We start from the raw sequence: 20,090 nt of genomic DNA, 5'->3' as shown, positions 1-20,090 counted from the left end.
TTCTTTCTTTCTTTCTTTCTTTCTTTCTTTCTTTCTTTCTTTCTTTCTTTCCTCTTTCCTTCCTCCTTTCTTTCTTTCTTTCTTTCTTTCTTTCTTTCCTTCTTTCCTTCCTTCTTTCTTTCTTATACCGCCCTCCCCCTGAGGGCTCAGGGCAGTTCACAACAAGGTTAAAACATACATTAAAACATAATTTAAATATCAGTTACCTAAAAACAGAACCCATTTGAAAATGTGGATGGCGTCTGGCTACCCCGTCCCCCCCGTTGTGCCCACGGGAGGCCAGATGACACAGTAGATGTATTTTTAACCAGGCTGGCTAAACGCTTGGTGGAACAGGTCCGTCTTGCAGGCCCTGCGGAAACTGTAAGTCCTGCAGGGCCCTGATCTCCCTAGGGAGCCTGTTCCACCAGGTAGGGGCCAGGGCTGAAAAGGCCCTGCCCCTTGTCGAGGCCAGCCTGATTATTTTTGGGCCAGGGATCACGAGTAGGTCCTCTTCCGAGGAGCGGAGGGGCCTACCGGGGCAATATGGGGAGAGGCGGTCCCTCAGGTATGAGATGAAGGGAGCAGAAGCCCAGATCGCCAAGGGCCCAGCCCCGTTCACTTTCGCAAAGGATGTGCAGAGGGTGGCATTCCCCAATACGCTCCTTGCACTGCCACCTTGCAGGTGCCTGCGATCTACAGTCTAAGGTTGGCCACCCAGCCTTGCATCCCACCAATAGTTCTCCTCAGCCCAGAGAGGGGTGGAGAGACACGACGCCACAAGGTCGCCGCGGGGGATGGCAATCAACAGCTCGCCACCTTCACCTGCCCTCAACCAAAGTGCTCTCTCTGCGATGACGACTCCCATCTCTTGAGCCCAACAGTTTGGTGCCTGTGGACTGTCAGAACATGTGTGAATGTTTATATGAGCAAAATCTAAATGACAGCTGGACCCTCCTTCTAACAGGTGCCGTGTGCAGATTAGTACCGAGTGCACAGCTTGTACCGTGTGCAAACCTGATAAGGTGAGGGCACCTGATTGGTACCACTATTGTATATAGTTAGCACAGACAAAAGTGTGATGTGCGCCTGAAAACACCTGTGGTCTGGTGAAGCACTTTGTTGGTAGATAGCAATAAATAGAACTGCACTGGCGACTGTCAGTTCTTGTCTACATTGCGTCCTACAAGGTGGTCTACTCCGAGTAAATCCACTGCTTCAACAGGTTATGGGCCCAGATTCTGCCTTTACTCTTTGGAATCTTTGGAATTCAGACACAGGGTGACGCACCACAAGAGGCAGAGCCGATTACAAAATGGTCAGGGGACAGAGGCTATGCATAAATGTCAAAGTAACTGATCGTTGTGGGTTTTCCGGGCTCTGCAGCCAGGGCCTGGTGGGTGTAGCTCCTGAAGTTTTGCCTGCACCTGTGGATGGCATCTTCAGTGCCTCTGAAGATGCCGGCCACAGATACGGGCAAACTGTTAAGAGCAAAACCACCAGACCACAGCCACAGAGTCCGGAAAATCCACCACAGCCAGATGATTCTGGCTGAGAAAGCCTTCAACCATACAGTCAGACCATGTTTCAAGTAGAAGCTGTTTAACAGGATGTTTTTAAAATCTGCCCAGCCAATCAGATCCCCAGGTGTCAAGCAGAAGCCCTGCTAGCCAAAAGCACCACCCGCTTCTTAAAGACACATAGCAGGTGTTTGCGGGAATCACAGGCACAACTACGTTGAAATAGAAGAAGAAGAATAGGAAGAGTTGGATTTATATCTCCCCTTTCTCTCCTGTAAGGAGACTCAAAGGGGCTGACAAACTCCTTTCCCTTCCCCCCTCACAACACCCTGTGAGGTGGGTGGGGCTGAGAGCTCAGAAGAACTGGGACTAGCCCAAGGTCACCCTGCTGGCGTGCGTTGGAGTGCCCAGGCTAATCTGAATTCCCCAGATTGAATTCCCCAGATAAGCCTCCACAGCTCAAGCAGCAAAGCGGGGAATCCAACCTGATTCTTCCAGATTAGAGCACACCTGTTCTTAACGACTACGCCACTGCTGCTCCCCAGGTATGGGTTAGGGTTAGCGTTGCCTTGTCTGCCAGGTTAAAAGGTCATACAGACTGGATGCCTGCAGCGTTATGGAAGGGAGGGGGGCTGTGAGATACTGCTGGTGGGCAACCAATTTAGGATGGTCAAAAAAAGAAACACTTCTTCACACAGAAGGAAAGATGAAATCCTTTGCACAGCGAGCGATAAAACATGGAACTGGTTGCCAATGCAACCCTGGTGACTACAGGAAACCTCCGCAGTTCAGAGACTGTGACCCTCTGAATCCCAGTGCCAGGAGGCAACATCAGGGGAAGGCCTTGCTCTCTATGCCCTGTGGTTGGACCTTCAGAGGAAGTGAGCCACGTGAGACAGGATGATGGACTAGATGGATCCCCCCCCGCCCCCGCTTTGACCCAGCAGGGCTCTTCTGACGTTCTTATGAAGGCCTTGCCCTCTATGTCCTGTAGTTGGACCTCCACTGGTCTGATCTAGCAGGGCTCTTCTGATGCTCTTCTGAAGCCCTCAGCCTCTAAGCCCTGTGGTTGGACCTCCAGAGGAACTGGTTGGCCACTGCGTGAGCCAGGATGGTACACGAGATGGACCCTCACTGGTCTGATCTAGCAGGGCTCTTCTGAAGCTCTTCTGAAACCCCCAGTCTCTAAGCCCTGTAGTTGGACCTCCAGAGGAACTGGTTGGCCACTGTGTGAGCCAGGATGGTACACTAGACGGACCCTCACTGGTCTGATCTAGCAGGGCTCTTCTGAAGCTCTTCTGAAACCTCCAGTCTCTAAGCCCTATGGTTGGACCTCCAGAGGAACTGGTTGGCCACTGTGTGAGCCAGGATGGTACACTAGATGGACCCTCACTGGTCTGATCTAGCAGGGCTCTTCTGAAGCTCTGAGCCTCTAAGCCCTGTGGTTGGACCTCCAGAGGAACTGGCTGGCCATTCTGTGTGGCAGGATGCTGAACTAGATGGACACTCACTGGTCTGATCCAGTAGGGCTCTTCTGATGTTCTTAAGAAAGCCTCAGCCTCTATGTCCTGATGCTGCACCACAAGAAGAACTGACTGGCCACTAATGCACAGCTGGATACTGGACTAGATGGACCAACTGGTCACTAATGCATGAGTAGATACTGGACTGGAGGGTCTGATCCAGCAGGGCTCTTCTGAGGTTCTTAAGAGGACCTCAGCCTCTATGTCCTGATGCTGGACCTCAAGAAGAACTGATTGGCCACTAATACACGACTGGATACTGGACCAGACCGGACCGGACCGATGAATGGCCTGATCCAGCAGAGTTCTTCTAAGGCTCTTATGCAACTTGCTTAATGACAGAAGACACCACCAGCACAGCTGTTGGCCCTCCTTGCAAGCAGGGGTGCATTTTAGCTCTGCAGCTGCCGTCGTTGCTGGCTGATTTCACATAAGGCAGCCATCCCAGCTGGCTGGCGAGAGGGGAACGTGTGTGGCACATTTTCCAAATTCTCATGATCTTCTCCCAAGGAGGACACCCCCCCCCCCTTCCTCCCCAAGCTGCAGACCTCTAGATCTAAATATAAATTTAACCAATACTTGCAGAGTTACATCATGGGAAATTGTAAAGGTAATTTGCCGGGGGGGCGGGAGGCAAAGAAGCAGTACTGAAAAGGAGCAAGAATACAATCCCGGGTGGAGGGACAGCAAAGAGAAAGGAAAACGGGATTTAGGTTACCGAGCGCTGCGCCAAAGCGCTGCTCTGAATTATACATCCAGCTATGAAAGTTTTAGCAGATATGTCTTTGGCGTCCTGGCATTTCCTTGTAAAAGCAAAGAGCAGAAAACCCGGGGAATGGAGCAGAGCGCCAAATCTGGCCCAAACTGCCATGTCACAAAGCCGCAGGCTCTCTACATTTACAGCCCTGGCCCCGTCCTGGTGGAATGCTTTACCATCTGCTGTCCGGGCCCTGCGGGACCTTGGCGAGTTCCACAGGGCCTGTAAGACCGAGTTATTCCACCGGGCCTTTGGGGATGCCAGCCGCAGACTGCCTGCCCCCTCTGTAGCCCCCACGACAGTTTTGCCATCTTCAGCATTGCCTGATCGCTGATACCATCCATTTTGGGGAAATGCTGGCCCTCCTGGCCTTTGGGTTGGGCGCCGTCTGCGCATGCATCTGGGCATGTATTTTTATTTGTAATCTCTGGAATTGCTGCTATAATGTATTTTAATGAATTTTAATGTTTTATCGTTATATTGTATTTATGAGACCTTATATTGTATTTGTTTTATGTCTCATTGTACACTGCCCAGAGCCCTTCGGGCAATCTATTAAGCTTAACAACAACAACAACAACAACAACAACAACAACAATAATAATAAATTTGCTCAATGGCCACGAGCTGCACCGGAAAGCCCGGCTCAGAGGCATGTTAAGAAGAGCGGCCCGCCCAAAGGAACTGGATCCTGTTGCTATGAGTGTGGCCAAACAAGGAAAGAGAGCCAACTGCCACCCTGCACGGGCGCAAGCCCAAAGGCCTTGCTCGGCAGTCTTCGACAAGAGCATGCAACCTCTGGAGCCTCCACAGGAAAACAGCAATCTGGTTGGTTCTGGTGGGTTTTCTGGGCTGCATGGCCGTGGTCCGGTGGATCTTGTTCCTAACATTTCGCCTGCATCTGTGGCTGGGATCTTCAGAGGTGTATCACAGAGGGAAGTCTGTCACACACTGTGTAACAGATGCCACAGACGCAGGTGAAACATTAGGAACAAGATCCACCAGACCACGGCCACACAGCCCAGGAAACCCACCAGAACCAGTTGAATCCGGCTGTGAAAGCCTTCAGCAATCTGTCCAGTCCAGAACCTTTAATAGGCACATAATCAAGAAAATGTCAAACCTTTCCAGATACATTAAAAATCACTCAGTGTTACAAGGTAAAACACACCTTAAAAATACAGAAACTGCTTCCGAAATTTCTACATTGGAACTGTTCAAGAGCTTAAACATTTTTCTTTTATCGGAGAATAGCGTGGTGTGAATCCTGTTGGTAAGAGTGCCCACAAGTCAGCTCGAAAGTTGTTATACTTTGAACAACACAACAAAATAGGAGAAATTGAGTCCGATGTATAGGGACAGTAATGGCAGCGACGTTTGTTATATAGAATATTAGAAAGCGCCCTTGGAGATAGACTGAGGCAGCAATCTGGTTATTGCCAACATCCACGGGAAGTCCACAATAACCCCAAACCGACCGTCAGGGGAATATGGTGTCTGCAGCTAGGGAAAAGGGGGGGGGGGTAAGCGAACAACTTCCTCCGAACCAGTTCCATGCTGACCCTTCTCACAATGCTAGAACCAGGGGGCATCCATTGAAAATGCTGGGGGGAAGTTTTAGGACTAATAAAAGGAAACACTTCTTCACACAACGTGTGATTGGTGTTTGGAATATGCTGCCACAGGAGGGGGTGATGGCCACTCACCTGGATAGCTTTAAAAAGGGCTTGGACAGATTTATGAAGGAGAAGTTGATCTATGGCTACCAATCTTGTTCCTCCTTGATCTCAGATTGCAAATGCCTGAGCAGACCAGGTGCTCAGGAGCAGCAGCAGCAGCAGCCCATTGCTTTCACCTCCTGCACGTGAGCTCCCAAAGGCACCTGGTGGGCCACTGCGAGTAGCAGAGGGCTGGACTAGATGGACTCTGGTCTGATCCAGCAGGCTAGTTCTTATGTTCTTATGGGGCTGCCTTTATTGAAGATATCAGAGCTTGCATGCAAAAAAAAAGGTAGAAAAGGAGGGTGGGTTTGTAGTTTGAGACCATCACATGTGCTTATGCATGAGCTGCGCAAAGAGGGCTCTGGTCCAGGGGTCTGCAACCTGCGGCTCTCCAGATGTTCATGGACTACAATTCCCATCAGCCTTTGCCAGCATGACCTCTTACTCAGTGTGGCTTACTCTATAGCTAGCACTAGGGAAGGGATGAAAAGCTCAAGACAGAGGCCCCAGCCCATAATAGCCTCTGCAGACGAAAGGACGTAGAACTTTTTTTAAAGAGTGTGACAGCTTCTGGGAAACAAAATTCAGCATTTTAGTGGCACTAGCCCTGAATCACAGCTCCTGGAATAGCATCTGCACGGGCTGGCACACTTTGTCAGCAGTGGCGTAGTGGTTAAGAGCAGGCGTACTCTAATCTGGAGGAACCGGGTTTGATTCCCCGCTCTGTCGCTTGCGCTGTGGAGGCTTATCTGGAGAATTCAGATTAGCCTGTGCACTCCAACACACGCCAGCTGGGTGACCTTGGGCTAGTGCCAGTTCTTCGGAGCTCTCTCAGCCCCACCCACCTCACAGGGTGTTTGTTGTGAGGGGGGGAAGGGCAAGGAGCTTGTCAGCCCCTTTGAGTCTCCTTACAGGAGAGAAAGGCGGGATATAAATCCAAACTCTTCTTTGCTATCACAACAGCCGCAATAATGCAACACAGGCCATATTGATCACTTGTAGTTGGTTGTTCCCCCCCACCCCACCCCAAAGCATCTCGCAATGAACATGTAGGATGGAGAGTTCGTAATTTTTCAAAAACCTTAGCAACAATCAGGATCATGGCACTTAAAAGTTCTGAAATGAGTCACATGCCACAAGGAAGATATCTCCTCTCACTCCTAACCACTACTGAAAACGCATCCTGAAACAGAGAGGCAGTATGGTGCAGTGGTTAAAGTGTCAGACTAGAATTCAGGCACAAATTCCACCTCTACTATAAAAAGGGTGGCTTTGGGCTAGTCACACTCACTTTGAACCTAGCTTGCCTCACAGGGCTATCATGGGAACAAAACGGAGAGGAGAAGAAGTCGTTTAAGGACCCCGTTGGGGAGCAAAGAAGGTGATAAACTAAGAACATAAGAACTAGCCTGCTGGATCAGACCGGAGTCCATCTAGTCCAGCACTCTGCTACTCGCAGTGGCCCACCAGGTGCCTTTGGGAGCTCACATGCAGGATGTGAAAGCAATGGCCTTCTGCTGCTGCTGCCGCCGAGCACCTGGTCTCCTAAGGCATTTGCAATCTGAGATCAAGGAGGATCAAGATTGGTAGCCAGAGATCGACTTCTCCTCCATAAATCTGTCCAAGCCCTTTTTAAAGCTATCCAGGTGAGTGGCCATCACCACCTCCTGTGGCAGCATATTCCAAACACCAATCACACGTTGTGTGAAGAAGTGTTTCCTTTTATTAGTCCTAATTCTTCCCCCCAGCATTTTCAATGGATGCCCCCTGGTTCTAGTATTGTGAGAAAGAGAGAAAAATGTCTCCCTGTCAACATTTTCTACCCCATGCATAATTTTATAGACTTCAATCATATCCCCCCTCAGACGTCTCCTCTCCAAACTAAATAAGTAAACAGAACAAATATGCAACATCCCCCTGGTTTTGGACTTGACTTCCTCGTCCTGCAGGTCCATCCAGGTTGCCAGAGCTCCAAGCTTGAGCAACGAGGTCAAAGTCCCCTTTTTTTTTTAAAGAAAAGAGCTGCTAGGCTAGATGTCATTAAACGATGAGGGGTTTTGTGTGGTTTGTAAGTCACAACAAGAGGGGAGAGGTAAGCCGATCGGCTCAATCTGGCTTGCTGGCACCCGTCCACTCCTCCCAATTCAGTTTCGGGATCCGGTTTTCTTCGTGCTGCAACAGGACACCTGAATGAGAGCCGAGAAGCTGGGGCTGGGGACCTGCCGACACAAAGGCTGTGGGAACAGAGGGAGCATTCACACAGGAAGAAGGGTCGTTGATCGACCTGCCTTGGGAATGGAGGCTTTGCGGCTGTCTCCTTATATGGGACGGAGGCACACCTGGGGGGCAAGAATCAAAGCGAAGGCAAGAGAGACGAGACTGGCACCCATGTGCCTTCCACTTCTGTGTCTCTTTTCGGCGGCAGCTTGACAGAAGGGCCCCCAGCAAAGACCATTCTGCGCAAGAAGGCTGCGATGAACTGCGATGGAAACGAAGAGAGAAACGCAGCAGCGCCCTAAAGCAAGAACAAGGCCTTGGCTCGGGTTCACTGACCCACATACCACCGCTTCCTTTTTAGAAAGCTGGGACGGAAAGCGGCTTCCCCACCGACACTTCCTGCTGCCATCTCCCAGAGCTTCAGGTGGTAGCTGTGTCCACCGTCTGCTCTCTGACACCCATTCCAACCCCTTGTTTTCCATAATTGAAGAATAAATGGCCTCTATTGGACTCTCAGTGGATTCACTTTGCCCTTTGTCCTATACAGAAGCTTATAGGAAATTAAAAGGTCAACTATTGGATAGAGAGTTCTCTACCCTAATCACCACAGCCAAGAAAACGTGCTCCCCCCAGTATTTTTCTCTCCCATTTGAATGGGGCCACTTGGCACACTACCTGTATCGCTTAATAAACCCTGCTCAAAGGAGAGCCATAATGCTCGCCAGGTTTAATGTTATGCCTTCTGCCTTGTTACGTGGCAGATTTAATAAGCAAGAAAAGGCTAAAAGATTGTGCCCATGTAACGATGGCTCAGTTGAATCTCTGGCCCACCAATTACTACACTGTCTCAGATTCAAGGAAATCAGATCCAAGTATGTGAATCTTACTCCTTTACATTTACCCCATCTCCCCGATTTAATTAGATTACACGACTTGTTGGACAACCCTGATCCTTCTCTCTGTATGATAGTGGCAGACTTTCTCCTGGAAATTACTGAACGCCAGTAGATTTCCTTCAACCTGTATTGTATATGCTTTTTAATCCGTTTTTTATTGTTGTTGTACTGTTGTCTATGCCAATAAAAGCTTGCTTCTCGAGGTGGTAGCGGCCTTGGAAAAAGCCACCCGTGTGGCTCAACAAGGCTACTGAGCAGAGAGAGCAGCCCAGGTTTTCTTTTCGCTACTAACACGGGGATGGTTAAGATTAAGAAGGCTAGCAGCTACTGGGGGCTTATTTTCAATATGCTTGGCCTGGCAGAGAAAAAAATTAACCAACATGGAGTAAAGATGTACTATGAGGCACCCTCCGGGCGCACGACAGCCATTTCCAAAGTAGCTGCACATCCTCAGAGAACTAACAGTCTGGGAAGCCACTGCTAAGTCAGGTGAGATAATGCCAAGATCTCAAGAGTTAAAAGGCAGCTCCACAGCCACTCCAACTAGTGTGAACAGCCAATCACGTAGGTGCCAATTCTGGGAGCAGGGAGAGGAGATCCACGCAACCCCATGAATTTGGGGGTTGTTAAACGTTAGAGCCGGTGTGTGCAGAAAGTTGCTCCCACAGTATGGGCGCACGAGCAGTATGGGCATGTGCGGGCAGGCAGGCGAGCAAAACTTTAGAGCCAGTAATTTCTCTGGCATTCCGGAGGCTATTAAACTCCCAGCCCCGCTCAAAGCCTCTTTGCGCAAGTTCCAGTTCTTGCGAGAACAAGCGCCGAGCTCCGTCCCCTTATTCAGAAATTCTACACACGGGCTTGTTTTTAATCAGGCAAACCCTTTTATGTAGGTTGTCAGCATACAGAAAAAGGAGAAGGAGGAGGAGGGGCGGGGAGGGGAAAGGCACCTTCCAACCTGTTTAGCCGGGTTCACGATAATCCTCTGCAACCACCCAGCCCGGAACCGTTTCAAGCTGGCTCTGTCCTCATTTGGCACCCCCAGAAGTGTGAATGGCCATCCAGCCTCCACCGGGACGGGTCTGCGGCCTGGATCCGCTCCAGTCGGATGAAATTTAAGTCGCAATTTGTTACACAGGCCGGGCTAATAGGAGGAGGATTCATCCACCTGCCCTTCAAACCCGCTCAAGCAAAAGAAAAAACCTTTTCGTGAAACGCTTGGCTGCAGCCTCCGAGCAGGCAGAACTCGGAAGCAGATTCCCCTAAATGTACGTGTAGGATTTACAACCTCTGCCTTTCAGAAATGTAGAGGGAGGGAGGGAGAGAGAGAGAGAGAGAGGTTGGTGTGCTTTTCTCAGACGTTCGCGTTTGGCAAATTTTTACTTTCTGTGTTACACGCACAACACTTGTTCGCGTTTTTGACCAGCGCTTCCAGACTGGAAGAACGTACAACTGGGTTGTGTACATCTTTTGAAGAGGCGGCTTCTTTACAACGCAGGAAATGTAAACAGATCGGCCCACTGCCGAGTGAAGCCTAGAACAGGCAGCGTGTCAAGGTGCACCGTCTCTTTTTACTGCCCCCCCCCCCCTCCTCCAGAAACTGGATCCAGGTCAAGGAAAGAACTAGTTTAGTGTATGCAGATGGGAGGGGGGCACAGCCCACTTCGTTTTAAAATGTCACCCGTTACCCACAGCTGGACAGAACCTACAGGGGTCTGCCACCTGTGGCTCTCCAGATGTTCATGAACTACAATTCCCATCATGCCTTGCTGGCAGGTGGCATGAACATCTGGAGAGCCGCAGGTGGCAGACCCTATGTACTGGGAGGTGCTTAAGTGACGATGCCAGCCGTAGATGTGGGTAAAACATCGGGAGTGAGAACCACCAGACCTCTCAGCCCGGAAAATCCACAACAGCCAACTACAGTATATGGACCCAGGGACTCTACCAGTTTGAGGTGCCCACACAGGACAATATTGTGCCACAAGTGCTGTTCTCACACACGGCCGGCCAGCCATCCTCGGGGCTACCATGAGGCAACATGATTTTGCCTTGTGCAGAGTCACGCTGTCGGTCAGTGTTACCGTGTTTCCCCAAAAATAAGACAATGTCTTATATTAATTTTTGCTCCCAAAGATGTGCTATGTCTTTTTTTCAGGGGATGTCTCATTTTTCTGTGTTCTGTTTGTCGGATATGCTTCCAAACAAAAACTTTGCTACGTCTTACTTTTGGGGGATGCCTTATATTTCACACTTCGGCAAAACCTCTACTACGTCCTATTTTCAAGAGATGTCTTATATTCAGGGAAACAGGGTATCTCCTGAGACTGGCAGTGTATTACCAGGGTCTCAGAGAGGTCCTGCTCCTTGCTACCTTCCATACTACCTGCTACCACAGCCTTTAACTGGAGATGCCCAGGACTGAATGGGTGGCCTTCAGCCACTGACCTAAAGTCCCTCTACAAAAACACACACACGAAATTAAGCAGCACCAATGGGTCAGAGGCAACGCAGCCTCGGCTAGGGAGAGAGAGAGTGGGCAACTTCACCCAGTCCACCCAGTCGTGCCACCGCCACCTCGAGAGCCATTCCCAGTCAATTAATTCCCAGATTGGTTCTGTGATCTGCCCTCCGCAGCTCCCAAAATCAGCACGTCGGTTGTGTGCATTCTCCTACCATGTCACGACTGCGCTTCTGACATAAGTACAAAACTGCTGAATGCTGTCTACAAACTTCCAGTAAAACTCATTTTACAACAGTTTTAAAAAAAAGAGAAACTATTTTGGGGTCTTGGATCCAACGCGGCACAAAAGTATGCTCCGCTAGAGGGAGGAATCGGGGAGGAGTCAAACCACCCCCTGAATAACTGGCACGGCCGCAAGAATTTGCTTGATCCCAAGCTGGCCAGCGCCAGACTCCCCACCTCGCAAACACGCTCCTTTTTTCACAAGCGGAGCAAAAGCTAGTTTTCCTGATTTTCCAGACTGGTGCCAGAAAAGAAACATTCTTGTAACTCAGGGGAAGTAAGTATCGAAACTGGGTTGAAGAGGAGAAGTGTTTGGAACTTCTCCTATCGTCTTGGCCATTGAATCAAACTCTGCGACTTGTTACCGTTCTGGCGGAGTTTTGCCAGGTCTTTGAAGCACGGAAAAGCAAACAGCCTCTCGAGCCAAGAGACTGAGCTGCTGCCGTCGTTTCAAAAACTGAAGCTCGTTGTTGAAGGCTTTCACTCCACACCAATCTGGAAGATTCTTCATTTGCTTGGCTTTGTTCTTACCCTGCTGCTCTCCCCAATGGGTGCCCAAAGTGAACGCGGTGAGATTTGAAAGCTGAACGCAGCGAGATTTGAAGAGTTGCAAGCTTGCGCCTTCTCTGAGGCACAGAAACTTGACGGCGATACTCGAGATTCAAGGGGTGGCTGAGGCCTGCAGGCCCGGTGACGAAAGGCACGCACAACACACAAAGTAACTCTGGGTCACAAGGCCTGTAGGCCTCTCCCACCCATTTAAGACAGCGGCTGGATCTGTCAGCAACGATTAGATACCCCCTGAGCAGATCTGCCTAAGCCCGTCGCACCTTAGTCTTTACGAGCATTAAGACGAGCCGCCCCCAAGCCACAAGCGACAGAAATCTGTAGGGCACAGGAATGTGACACGCTGTTCAAATATTGGCACTCGCACATGACGTACAGAAACAGGGAGGGACGGGGCGCTCTCCCGGCCTCGACCTTGTCAAACTTTGCACAGGGGCAGACGCTCCTCCCAAGCGGCAGAGGATTCTGCAACCCCGTCCCCAGCTATGAAATACAATCGGGAAGAAAAAGGTGACTGATTTCCCACTTCGGAGCAATTACAGCCAACCGGGGATTTGCATAAGGACACTTCATTTATTTATTTATTTTTGCTTCACGCATGAGCGGCTGAGATCTGAATTCAAGTCTTCCTAGTCTGAAACTCTTCCCATCCGACACGATCTTGGGCAAACCTGAGCTTCGGAAGGCGCTCAACAGCTGTTGGTAGCACATAAGGGAAGGACAGATGTTAATGCAAACACTGTGTCCCCCACACACCTCCCACTGAGCCAAAAAGGCAGAGCCTGGTTCTAAAAGGAGTATGAACACTCTGATCACGGAAAAGACTTTTGTCTGAGTTTAATTCTCACAGGCCGTGTTGCTGCAAGTAATTTCCCAAATGTCCAACTAGGCTCTAGGACAGGGGTCTGCAACCTGTGGCTCTCCAGATGTTCATGGACTACAATTCCCAATTGGCCATGCTGGCAGGGGCTGATGGGAATTGTAGTCCATAACATCTGGAGCGCCAAAGGTTCGCCATCACGGGAATAGATAGTATTTCTGTAAGTTTTTATGCTGTGGAGCCTAGGTCAGTGGTGGCGAACCTTTGGCACTCCAGATGTTATGGACTACAATTCGCATCAGCCCCTGCCAGCAATTGGCCATATTGGCAATTGGGCATGCTGGCAGGGGCTGATGGGGATTGTAGTCCATAACATTTGGAGTGCCAAAGGTTCGCCACCACTGATCTATTCTGATGGTCCTCCCCCTCCCGCCTTGCTCATGTCCCAAAGACAACCTAGGCCCGTGGTGGTGAACCTTTGGCACTCCAGATGTTATGGACTACAATTCCCATCAGCCCCTGCCAGCATGGCCAATTGCTGGCAGGGGCTGATGGGAATTGTAGTCCATAACATCTGGAGTGTCAAAGGTTCGCCACCACTGACCTAGGCTCCACCTAGGTTCAACTCTGGCGCTTCAGATGTTCATGGACTACAATTCCCAACAGCCCCGGCCAGCATGCCCAATTGGGCACCTCTGACCTCGGGGTTGCCAACCTCCAGGAAGAACCCGGAGATCTCCAACTGTTACAACATCCCCGAGTGATCGAGATCAGCTTTCCTAGAGAAAATGGCTGCCTCAGAGGATAGATTCAAGGGTCGTGTCCCCTCCCCAGGGTCCAACCCCCAAAACCTCCAGCTATTTCTCATCCCAGAGTTGGCAACCCTGTCTCCACCCAATTTCATTCCATCTGCCCCGGACGATAGAGGACTTTGGAGGTTTGGCTGGGCTGTGCAGATTTCTCCCCAGCCGGAACTAAACAAGAGGCCATTCAACAGCCCACAAGTTGAATCACACAGCAAAGTTTGTTCCTGAATTATACAGTCACAGGCTGCAGCGGGAAGCGCGGGAAGAAAAGGTTTCTGACCTTAGTCTTCCCCCTGACCCACTGGCCGCCGGCCAGCAGGGAGATGCATTCCAACATGCTACCCGCTTTCAGCATTCGATCTCTACGGACTTCCGAAAACAGGGAGGGGGGGAGGAGGGCGGGGAGGGAAGAGGCGCTCCTCGCAACACACCCCGGAACAGAGAGAGGAGTTTGCCTGCCGAGGCGTGGGAGCCGCCGTATGCTCTTAACTCCGCTCTCCCGTAAAAATAGCTGCAGCGCCACGTCACAGCTACAAGGTGGGTCAGAAGCCCGCGGCCAGGTGTGGGAGGCGGCCCGGCACTACCGTTTGGGGTTTTAAGAGCCTGTCTCTCCTCCTCCGGAAATGTTACAGGAACGGCCGCTTTGGAAAAGAGACACCAGCGTTCTCCCCAGGCCCCCGGCTAGGCCAGAGACATGGGGAAGTCATTAGCTGGGCCTCGGCTCAAGCACAAGTCAGTCTAGCAGCTACCTCTTTGGGGTCTTGATTTCAGGCTCTACTTAGGGGGGGGGAGCATATAAGAATGGAAATGCTCAGCAGCACTGGTTACAGACATCCAACAGGCGATTCCCTGAACGTTGGTCCTGCCAAGCCGAAACGTTCCCCCGGCCTGCATGAGCACATTCTTAGCTCGGCTCTAAGGAACGGTGCGCCGTTAAGACAATTAAGCAGAGCGGCAGATGGCTGCCTCCTCGAACTGGCTCCTCACCCTACAAATAAAGTCTGGGACAAATGTCAACATTCTCCTGCCCATACAGACACACAGCCGGCCGCCCCCTTGGAGCAACACCAGAAGAGATGAGATGGTTGGGGTGTCTGTCCTCCCTGAAAGGCCCACGGTGCCTCAGGGGGAGGGCGGCGTATAAAATTAATAATAAATAAAATAAAAAAATAAAAAAACGACCTCGCAACACAAACTGCTCACAGAGCAAGGGGAGTCCGGATGGCGCGGTGAGCTGATGAAGTAGGGAAGATGAAAGACACGGTCAACGAAATCCGGAAAAGGAGGCTAATGTCAATTTAAAGTGAATTTATTCCTGGCCATATTCCCGTCTAATTACTGCGTATACAGTGGTAGCTGTGTTTACATCTTGCACTCAGTTGTGCTCACAGAACCCAAGTTTGGATTTCATGGATATGTATTGCTAAGTTCGCCTTCTGCTGGTGCAAGAGGCGAGACAGGCCCAAGAGATTTAAGTCCCCCCCCCCCCCATGATAATAGATGATATAAGAGTGAACAGAAATTTGGAACCAATGTATAAAATAATGATTAGAGCGGCACACGCGCTGTTGGCGTTGGGCTGGAAGGATAACAAGAAACGGACAGCCTCAGAATGGTTGGAATATATTTGGGAACAAATACAGTTAGAGATTTTTGAGAGACTGGCAAAAAATACACTATGGCAAGAGAAACTAGAAGATATGATGAAGCTGTAGACATTGTATGAAAAATGGATGGAAGAAGCCGGATTTAACGAAGAAGTATGGAACAAGAGCATAAGAAGAATGAACCTTCTGCTGCTTGCTTGAAATAATCAATGGAAAAGAGGGGGGAGGGGGTGAAAAAGGAAAATGTATAGTTGGAACAAACATATTGACTGTAACAAATATAATAATATTCTATACAATAAAAAAAACTTAAAAAGAGAGATTTAAGCCCCTGGAAGTCAGCCCTGCTAGCTCCTTATGACAAAGGGGTCACAAGGGAGGGGCTGAGAGAAATTGGCTTGTCTAGGGCAGCCAGGGGTCTGCAACCTGTGGCTCTCCAGATGTCCATGGACTACAATTCCCAGCAGCCCCTGCCAGCATGGCCAATTGGCCATGCTGGCAGGGGATGATGGGATTTGTAGTCCATGGACATCTGGAGAGCCACAGGTTGCAGACCCCTGGTAGGCCCACACATGGGAAAAGCAGTATTTCAACCATGCCATTTCACTGCTCTGTACCCAGCAGGGGGAAGAAAGCAAAAGAGAAAAAGCAACGTGGATAAAAATTCTGGACGCACGTTTTAGCTACAAGAAGGCTGACAAGGGGCACTCAACTTGTTTGTTTCGGTTAATCTCCCCATCTCCCCACCCACCCGATGTACACGTACGCACGGGCTTTTTAAAACTAGGCAAACTAAAACCTTCGCTACAGTTAACAGCACACGCAGCCCCGAAAATCTGGCCTGCCCTGAATAAATATTTCCACATCGCAGGCCGCGGAGACGGGAGGGCAAAATCCCGACAGCCCAGTGGGCGGCAGGGAACGCTTGTCCGCAGCGGTGGATGTGCCGGCTGACCTCCAGGCGAAACCCCTCCCACTGCCAGCCAGGAGAGTTCCAGAACCCATGTCTGATAAAACCACGGTGACAAACTCAGCTTCTGTGAAGGCAAAAATGAAAACGCTTTCCCCCAAAATTCACAAAGTGGGAGATCTCAGTTAAATCCCGCAACTTTTTGCAAGAGACGCTGCAGGTAGTGTTTCCCAAAGTTCATCCTCACGCATGTGGCTTGGTCGGAGGGGGGGGGGGCTGCCATGGCTGGCCCCAGAACAGCACGTGGGGGTGGGGGGAGAGTAGTCGCCTCAACTGGCTCGAGTTGAGGCAACCCCGGGCTGCATGTTTGCCACCCCCTTCCTAAAGGGAAAACGCCATGTTTTAAAAGTCAAGCGCGCAGTGAGGGGTGGGGAAGAAACAGCCTCGCCATCTCACAAGAGGTCACAGAGCTTAGAGGAAGGAGGCGTTTCCCCAACCAGACATAAAGCAATTAATCCATTGTGTCTACAGGCCTCACTGGCTGTGTGGGGGAGGTACGGCTGGTAGTTTTAAAGTGGTTCCCTGAGGCAGGGGGGAACAGTCAACTCTCTATCCGGTCTCCCCCCCCCCCCCCCCATGAATCAGTCAAAGAGAATACCAAGAGCAATGGCTGGCTCTTCCCCAGGCAATGCCAGGATGCCGCACCCAGCCTCTTCCCCCAGCCTCTTCCGGCTGCTCCTCAGGCCCACACCTGCCCCGAGGCACCTCCTTCCCCCAAAAGGGCCGGCAAGGGAGACTTCGGCAAGGGAGACTTCGGAGCACAAGGCCTGGAAAACAAGAAACCACCCCCCCCCCCCAGTCTCTATGACAGGGGTAGGGAACCTGCGGCTCTCCAGATGTTCAGGAACTACAATTCCCATCAGCCCCTACCAGCATGGCCAATTGGCCATGCTGGTAGGGGCTGATGGGAATTGTAGTTCCTGAACATCTGGAGAGCCGCAGGTTCCCTACCCCTGCTCTATGAGAACTGGTGCTGCCCTTCTGGTGCAGTCAGATCAGCTCACCCTCCCCAAGGGACCCCCGGTTTCTCCGTACGACTTCCCCCCCCCCTCCAGCAATCTCAACAACCTGCACAGTCCCTTCCCGATTCTACTCCCCACCATGAACACAAAGCACCCCCGCCCCAGGGATCCTACCCTTTCCCCTTCAGAGCTGGAATCTCTGCTCCGAACGGGACCCCCCTAATGTCCGACAGTCCGCCCCGAACATTCCTCCGATCCCTCAGGACAGCTCCCCGTAAACGTTCTCCAAAACACCCCTCTCTGCTCCCCTCCTAAACTGGCACAATCCCCACAGACGCACCCATTCCCAACCTGCCAGGCTCACCCATCCCACACAATCCCCACCCCGATCTGGCCGATCCCAGTTATCCCCCTTCTGCCGTTGCGGGATTCTCCCACAGCCTCCATCTAGCCAGCCGACCCCCCTCCACGCAGCCCCCCAGATTTCAACAGCACCCCTTACCTCTCGAAAACCCTATGGCAGTGGTGGCGAACCTATGGCACTCAGAGCCCTTTCTGTGGGCACGCGCAAACAGAGTGCCCCCCACACACACATCTAGGCCGGCCTGGGCTGCTGGGCTCGATTATTATCATTAAACCTAAGACCTAGTTTTGGGGAAAGTAACCCTGTTAAGCGCTGTTAAACCCCACTGATTTTCATGCCAAGAACAAGAGCACGATCCTTTACCTGGGAGTAAGCACAGTTGCTGGCAATGGGGCTTGCTTCTGAGTAAACCCTCCTAGGGTCGTGATTCACCCGTTGGAAGAGTTGCACAGTTGCTTCAAAGCAAAGCCACCGACTACCACCAAGCTTACTCCTGAGTAACGCACGCCTAGAAACGTTTTTTCTAAACTAAAACCTCAGTATTCAGGTTAAATTGCCATGTTGGCACTTCATGATAAATAAGTGGGTTCTGGGTTGCAGTTTGGGCACTCGGTCTCGAAAAGGTTCGCCATCACTGCCCTATGGCTCCACCCTACATGTGTCCATCGCAAGACACCCTCACACACTGTGGTGCCCCAAAGGGGCAAGTTGTGGCTGTCAAACCACCTTATTCAAGGCTTCCGGGAGTTGCGGGTCACTTCTTCAGACCAGAGGCCAAAGCAAGCTGACTTGGGGGGGTTGCAACCACTGGATATTGGGGGTCTTAGTCTTGGGTCAGCACCCTCAGGATTGTGGCGGAAGGTGCCCAAGACCCAGCCTGTCGGCATGCTGCCAGCAGGTTCTTTTGCAAGCAGCCCCATTGCAACAGCGCCAATCCCCCAAACCCTCCCGCTCCCTCAGCTACATAGCAGGCTCCCAAACTCATGACATGCCCCCCCCCCCAAGCACAGGCCCCTCCTCAACCTTTCCCACGTGCAACCGCCCTCCCCCACTATTCGGATCCGGGGCCTTCTTTCCTTCTGCCCCACGGATGTCTTCAAAATTATGAAACCTCTCCCCTTTTAAACCAACCTGCTTTACAAGTTATGGAAAACATGATGCAGTTAAAAAAAATAGGAAGAAATGGGGCTTAATACTTGCTGGGCCCCCCCCACACATTTCCCCCACCCCCCAACTTCTGACCTGGAAAAGTTTTCTCACCCTTCCTAGCTCAATGGAGCCAATAGAAAGGGGATCAGGTAGCAGCCAGGTAAGATTTCCCCCTTTCCCAAAGAAGAGGGGGTTTCTATCACCTGCTGGAATAATCCCACAAGCCACTTGGGAAGAGCCCACGAAACTGACGACGCACACAAGACCCTTGGCCCTGATCGGGGGGGCTGGCAGAGCCCCACACCCGCCAGCTGACCCCCGACCCCACTGCTTGCCCCTTCCGCAGGTCTCCAGCCCACCAAACATCTGTCAAGCCTCACAAGGAGACCCAACCACCGGGCACTTCGCTTCTGGCATTCTCTCGCCGCAACCCACACAACAGCCCTGTAAGGCAGGCCAGCCCTGCCACACAACGCGATCCGGAAAGAGGGGAGGGGGTCGAGGTCTGAGAGGTGGGGTCCTTTGGAAGGCTGCTCGTGGGGGGAAAGGTTGGAGGGGGTGGTGCTCGTGGCTTGCTAACGCCCTCACAACAGCCCTGCGAGGTAGGCCGGCATGGCCGCACACCCGAGGAGGGAACTGAGCCAGGAGAGTCTGGAGTTGAGGGAGAAGGGCGGCGAGGGCAAAGCTCCCAGCGGGAGAGGGCGGCGGCGCTCTGCCCGTGCCCATCCTCCTCCTCCTCCTCCTCCATGGCGCTCTGCCCACGCCCAGAGGCGCCTCGCTCTCACCTTGCGCTGCTGCTTCTCCCAGGCCGGGTCGAGGAGGAGGTCGCGGTCCCAGTCGTCCTCTTGAGCCATGTAGTCGCCGATGCCGGGCCCGTTGCCCCCGTACTGATATGTCTGCTGGCCAGCGGTGTGATAATCCACCATCGCGCCTGCGCAGGGCTCGGGTGTGGCGGGGCGGCGGCGGCGGCGGCGGGGCTGCTGCGGTCGGAGGGCGGCGAGGAGGGGACGGAGGAGCGCGCAGCTCCCAGCGAGGCGGCGGCTCCGACCGACTGACGACGACTGGCACGGCCACTGCCTGGGGCGCCACTGCGCCTGCGCACGACCAGCGGCACGCCCCCCCCTCGGCGGCCTACCACGCATGGGCAGCACAGCTCGCCGCTCTTGAGGAACCGACGAGAGGGGGCAGGGTGAAGAGACTGCGCACGCGCGTGGGTGAGACCACGGGTGGGGAAAGGGATCAGTCCCCGCCCCGCCACCTTTACTCAGCTATTCAGCCGCCACTGGGAGTTCAGTGCGCCTGCGCACATTGTTCCCGCTTTGCCTCGGATGCGCGTGCGCTGTTTTCTTCTCCCTGCGGGGAGGGGGGCGGCTCTGCGGTATTGCGCATGCGCGGCTGGTCTCGTGTTTTCTAAAGGTCCATGTGATACGTCTATCTATTCAAGCCTTGATATTAATCTCTATTCATGCCGGTAGTAATTAATGCTAAT

The 20,090-nt window shown here is 52.0% G+C and overlaps 1 protein-coding gene across 1 annotated transcript in view; it reads right to left on the bottom strand.

Annotated features, from left to right (window-relative positions):
• The window catches only part of ACTN4 (actinin alpha 4), a 30,109-nt gene extending 10,391 nt beyond the window's left edge, over positions 1-19,718 (bottom strand). The window contains exons 1-3 of the mRNA XM_048501737.1: positions 19,387-19,718; positions 4,840-4,842; positions 714-871 (exon numbers count right to left, since the gene is read on the bottom strand). Coding sequence (XP_048357694.1) covers positions 714-871; positions 4,840-4,842; positions 19,387-19,527 — 302 coding nt within the window. The 5' untranslated portion in view covers positions 19,528-19,718. The remainder of the gene's footprint in view (positions 1-713; positions 872-4,839; positions 4,843-19,386) is intronic.
• Between the last annotated feature and the right edge of the window lie 372 nt (positions 19,719-20,090).

This window comes from Sphaerodactylus townsendi, linkage group LG06, assembly GCF_021028975.2.
Source record: "Sphaerodactylus townsendi isolate TG3544 linkage group LG06, MPM_Stown_v2.3, whole genome shotgun sequence".
Taxonomy (NCBI): domain Eukaryota; kingdom Metazoa; phylum Chordata; class Lepidosauria; order Squamata; family Sphaerodactylidae; genus Sphaerodactylus; species Sphaerodactylus townsendi.
The sequence above is the reverse complement of the archived record's forward strand: the minus strand, read 5'-3'. Positions and strand labels throughout refer to the sequence as shown.